This window comes from Tupaia chinensis, unplaced genomic scaffold (genome assembly GCF_000334495.1).
Source record: "Tupaia chinensis unplaced genomic scaffold, TupChi_1.0 Scaffold000182_1, whole genome shotgun sequence".
In the NCBI taxonomy this organism is placed as follows: Eukaryota; Metazoa; Chordata; class Mammalia; order Scandentia; family Tupaiidae; genus Tupaia; species Tupaia belangeri.
Genome location: NW_006159657.1, coordinates 2967224 through 2973223, shown reverse-complemented (window position 1 = coordinate 2973223; position 6000 = coordinate 2967224). Strand labels below are relative to the sequence as shown.

Genomic DNA, 6000 nt, shown 5'->3' with positions numbered 1-6000 from the left:
CTATAGGTGCACAGGCTGGGGGTGGCTAGGGAAAGTAACAAAGCATACTCCGGGGTGTATGGCCATGCTGTAATCCCTTCTGCATTCTCCTCTTGGCATTTTGGGTATGTACATACACATGCCTGGCATGTTTTCCAAGCTGCCAGGTCTGAGACTTTGACTGCCATTTGGCCATGTGGGATCCAGCCACCTAAACCACCATGCCAGTTGCTGGCCCTAAACTACAGGTCTTACTTGAATAAATTCTAGTTTTTCTACCAATGTCCTTTGTCTGAAATTACATGGTACACTTAGTTGTGTCTCCTTGGTCTCCAACCTGTGACATTTTCTCAGTTTTTCATAACCACAGTATATTTTAACTTTATTTATTTTAATTTGACCAGAGAGGGACAGAGTAAGAGAGATTGAGAGAGAGTAAGAAAGTAAGCCACCAAGTCCAGCACTTGAACTGTGGTTAGCCATGTAGGTATCCAGTGCCCTTAACCACCGTGCCACCTGCCGGCCAACCATAGTATAATTTTAAGAGTGCTATTCAGTTATTTTATAGAGTATTGTTCATTTTGGATATGAGTTATGTTTCTTACAATTACATCAAGGTTTTGTATTTTGCACAAAAATACCAGAGAAGATATGCTGTTTTATTTATTCAATATGTTTTTTACTGGTGGTAGTAGCCATGACTACTTAGCAAAGTGTTGTCTATCAGGAATTACCCATTATGAAGTCATTACTTTTTCCCTTTATTTATCCCCTTTTTCACTTTATTGTTTTTTCCTTTATCTGATTTTTTAAATTATTTATTTTATTTGTTAAAATTTTATTTATTTTTTAATTTGACCAGAAAGAGAGAAAGATGAATGTGAAAAAGCAAGACCCAAGGTCTGGGACTTGAATCACAGTCAGCCATGTGAGAGTCCAGCTCTCTCACCACCACCATTCCATCTATCAGACCCTCCTTTATCTGATTATTTTGAGACTATGCAAATGTCCTTTTTCCATTTGAACTTCCCATGATTTAAACATTTACCAGTAGCATATTTACTTTAAAATAGTTGTTTTCTGGAATTGAAATATCCCTCAAGGACTTTAAAGTTTTCCTGACTTGATGGAATGATTCATGAAGTAACTATTTACTTTTTTGTGTGTTAAAATGCTTTTAGGTATTTGACTGGAATGGTTGATAAAAGGACACTTGAGAAATATGAAAGAGAAGCTAAAGAAAAAAACAGAGAAACCTGGTATTGTAAACTTTTATACTACTATAAATTACTTTTAAGAAAATGCTGCTCACCTATTGCTTCTGTAGTCTACTAAAATATAGATTTATAATGTCTGAAATGGTATCATAAGAAAGAAAATGTCTCCCCTCCCTTTATAATACTTGATAGATCAGTTCCTGATATTTTCATAACTTACTCAGAAAATCTGGAAATAATTTAAATATCTTGTAGTGGGAGACCTGCTGTATAAATGATTAAGCCATCCATTTAAATGGTCATTATATGCGTTAAAAAATTACATTTATAGGATTTATAATAACTGACAGAAATACTACTTATAACATACATTGCCATGGTATTTAAGGAGAAGACAAGAAATACAATAGCACTTATGATATTATATGTAAATAATGCTGGGGAAAAAGGATTGGAAGGAGTTAATGAAAATGGTTGCCTTTAAGTGATGAGAGAAAGGGTCAACCTGTTTTCTGTTCCCTAATATGATCTATTATTTTTATTTATTTATTTATTTATTTGGAGAGATTTTTGCTATAGGGTGTGTGGGCTCACCAGAAAAACAGAGACAGAGAGACAAAAAGCAAGAAATCACCCTCCAGGGGGATGGCCACGCTGCAGTCCCTTCTCCTCCATTCTTCTCTCCAGTTCTTGGGCATGCACACACCAGCACCCGGCATGAGTTTAAGCTCAAACCACAATTAGCTACATGGGAGTCCAGCAATATGGTCATTACACCAATTGCTGGTCTCACTTTTTTTTTTTTTAATTTACATTCATTCACTGTATATCATTACAGTATATAAAATGAGATTTTTTTCCATCCAGAATACACTGTATCTTGGCTCAATCAAGTACATTATCATATGTGTTATCATCAACAAGTAATTTTCCATTTCTTGTTTCTTATATATTTTGCTTTCCCCCCAACCTTTGATTTCCTACCTCTCACCCACTGCCATTTCCTACCCTCCACCCACACTGTCTCCAGTATCTACAGTTGCTTTCCATGCCTTTTTTCCCCCCACATTTTACTGATTCACTAAAAATCTTAATTAAAATACTTTCAATAGCAAGCACAGCTGACATATACGTATCTATGAACACATGTCTGACTTCAGGCATAAACCTCAGTAAGTAGAATGATTGTACTATAAAGTAGCACCTAGCTGGGGCTATACAGCTTACTATAGTCATTAAATAGGCTGTTTTTTAAATACATTTTTTAATTTCAAGAAAAAAGGGGTTTTTATGTTTCTTTTTTTCTTTTTAGAGAGGTTTTTGCTACAGGACGCGTGCGTTCGCCAGAAAGACAGAGACAGACAGAAAGTGAGAAATCACCCCTAGGGGGGATGGCCATGCTGCAATCCCTCTCCTCCATTCTCCTCTCAGGATCTTGGGCACGCACGCACACGCACCCGGCTTGAGTTTAAGCTGCTGGGTCTGGGACTCGAACTGTGGTCAACTACATGGGAATCCAGCGACATAGCCATTATGCTAACTGCTGGTCCCAAGAAAAAAGTTTTAGTTTTAATAGATCAAAGTCAAAAAATGTTAAGAGAAATTTGCTTAAGACTTAAAGCCAGGAAAAAGGTTAGGATTCAGTTCAAACAGTAGGTAGATGAACCTTTCAACAGTTCAAGAGAAGACAAAAAAAATCATTAAATCTAGAAAACAAAGCATAGAAGAAAATCAGTATTGTTTTAGTCAGAAGTCATAAAACTCTTTTATTTTTTTTTTAAGCTAGAAAACCTTATCTCTGTGGGACATTGGTAGTCTTAAAAAAAGTTATATTCTTCTGTGTTAAGGGGAAAAAATTCTAATAAGTATTGAAAAGTACATGCCATAAAAATATCGATGATGAGGTAATTAAATTAATACCTGCTATTATAGGTGGTTTGAACTTACATAAATAATTTTTAGATGGCAATGCAATATTGAAGTAATTGAAGTAATTTTTAAACAAGTAACTTATCGGTCACACATGGTGGGTTAGTGAATCTCATTGCTGAAAAATATCCTCAGGTGGCCATTGTTATACTTTGTGCCAAATGACTAAAAAAAAAGAAATTTCAAGGAATTCATTCATTATTGTTGATATTGGCACTGGTATGAAGTAGTTTTTTTGTGTACTAGTGTTTGCTTATAGAATAGAATATACAATTGACTGGATATATGTAAAATTTCTAAGTGTTTGAATCATAATTATTTTTTTTACCTTGTTTTTCATTTTCACCAGTTTTGTCATAATTTAGATGTTATATGATGGACATAAAACTGGATGTCATTTACACCTTTTTTTTTAACTATTAAAGTGAACTTTATTTAAATAATTTATTTTATTTTGACCAGAGAGGGACAGGCCGAGAGAGAGAGAGAGAGAGAGAGAGAGAGCGAGCTGCCAGGTTTGGAACTTAAACTGCGGTCAGCCATGTGGGGTTCCAGCACCCCCAACCACCATTCTACCTGCTGGTCCCGACAATTATACCTTTAATAATAGAGAATATCTTTAAAATGTTTGTGTTTTTAGCAATATTATTTTCAAATTATTTCAGGTACTTGTCTTGGGCCTTAGACACAAATCAGGAAGAACGAGACAAGGGTAAAACAGTGGAAGTGGGTCGTGCCTATTTTGAAACTGAAAAGAAGCACTTCACAATTCTAGATGCCCCTGGCCACAAGAGTTTTGTCCCAAATATGATTGGTGGTGCCTCTCAAGCAGATTTGGCTGTGCTGGTAAGAAAGTCATTTCCAACCCACCTGTATGTTTGTTAGCAGCCCAACCTATAACTTAAACATTTGAATTTACCTTCTAAAAGCTAGTGTTTATGTCAGTAATCAACAATTTTGTTACACCAGTCTTCCCTAAAAAAAATCTTTATAACTTTACTTCTGAAAACATGTTTCACCTTTACTCTTCCATTGCTATTATTTATTACTATGTCAGAATTTAGTGTCTATTAAATGTAGAGCCCACCACTTGGAATTGTGGGTAAAAAATGAAAAAAAAAAAAACATCTGTTTCTTACGGCCTTCATTTTGTTGTTTGTTTTTCCATTTTGGTATAGGGCATGTTGTTGTAGGAGATAGACAGGAAGAGTGAAAAATCACTCCTCAGAGAGGATGGCCATACCATGGTTCTTTCTCCTCCATTCTCCTCTCAGGATTTTGAGGACATGTGTGTACAAACCTGTCATGATTTCAAGTCTGCTCAGGGACTTGAACTGCACAGTGGGCCACATGGGATCACTGTAGTAGCAATAAATCACATAAATGTTTGAGTTGTAAAATATGTAGAGACATGCTACTGAGTTGTCGGTAAAGTTATGATGCATTTTTGCATAGAAAAAATATATCATGACTTTTTTTCTGACAATCCAATAGATTTAAGGAAGTTGGGGAGCTAGAAGAAACATTCCAAAATCCGAGACCATCTGTACATTGAAACTCACTCACTTCTATTTTTCTTTTTCACTTCTATTTTCTTGCAAAAAAAAAAAGTTAACTGAAAGGAGTAAATGGTTTACTGCTAGATGAGTATGTCTGAATATATAAGCAAAAACTATTTGATTTCTTGGAATAGGTAATTTCAGCTAGGAAAGGAGAGTTTGAAACTGGATTTGAAAAAGGAGGACAGACAAGAGAACATGCAATGTTGGCAAAGACAGCAGGTGTAAAACATTTAATTGTGCTTATTAATAAGATGGATGATCCAACAGTAAATTGGAGCAATGAGAGATATGAAGAATGTAAAGAGAAACTAATGCCATTTTTGAAAAAAGTTGACTTTAATCCCAAAAAGGACATTAACTTTATGCCCTGTTCAGGACTGACTGGAGCAAATCTCAAAGAGCAATCAGATTTCTGTCCCTGGTACATTGGATTACCGTTTATTCCATATCTGGATAATTTGCCAAACTTCAATAGATCAGTTGATGGACCAATCAGGTTGCCAATTGTGGATAAGTACAAGGATATGGGAACTGTGGTCCTAGGAAAGCTGGAATCGGGATCTATTAGTAAAGGCCAGCAGCTTGTGATGATGCCAAACAAGCACAATGTGGAAGTTCTTGGGATACTTTCTGATGATGTAGAAACTGATTCTGTAGCTCCAGGTGAAAATCTCAAAATCAGACTGAAAGGAATTGAAGAAGAAGAGATTCTTCCAGGATTCATACTTTGTGATCCTAATAATCTTTGTCATTCTGGTCGCACATTTGATGCCCAGGTAAACTAGTTAATGTGGTTGTCTTAGTGATCTTTAGTGTCTAAATGAAATTAGAATTTCATTGTCTTTTGTTCTGATTATTGGTATCATGCCATTTAGTCTGTAGAAAAGGAACTGAAATAGTATAAACCATTCATATATCACAACCATGATGTGTATCTCATAAAATATATCATGACTTTTTTTCTGACAATCCAATAGATTTAAGGAAGTTGGGGAGCTAGAAGAAACATTCCAAAATCCGAGACCATCTGTACATTGAAACTCACTCACTTCTATTTTTCTTTTTCACTTCTATTTTCTTGCAAAAAAAAAAAGTTAACTGAAAGGAGTAAATGGTTTACTGCTAGATGAGTATGTCTGAATATATAAGCAAAAACTATTTGATTTCTTGGAATAGGTAATTTCAGCTAGGAAAGGAGAGTTTGAAACTGGATTTGAAAAAGGAGGACAGACAAGAGAACATGCAATGTTGGCAAAGACAGCAGGTGTAAAACACTTAATTGTGCTTATTAATAAGATGGATGATCCAACAGT

General features: G+C 35.3%; 1 protein-coding gene across 1 annotated transcript in view; it reads left to right on the top strand.

Moving 5' to 3' along the window:
- Positions 1-6000, top strand: part of GSPT1 (G1 to S phase transition 1) — a gene marked incomplete at its 5' end in the record, with an annotated part of 28498 nt that overhangs the window by 8564 nt on the left and 13934 nt on the right. The window contains 3 exon segments of the mRNA XM_006146534.3: positions 1161-1238; positions 3791-3971; positions 4819-5463. Coding sequence (XP_006146596.2) covers positions 1161-1238; positions 3791-3971; positions 4819-5463 — 904 coding nt within the window.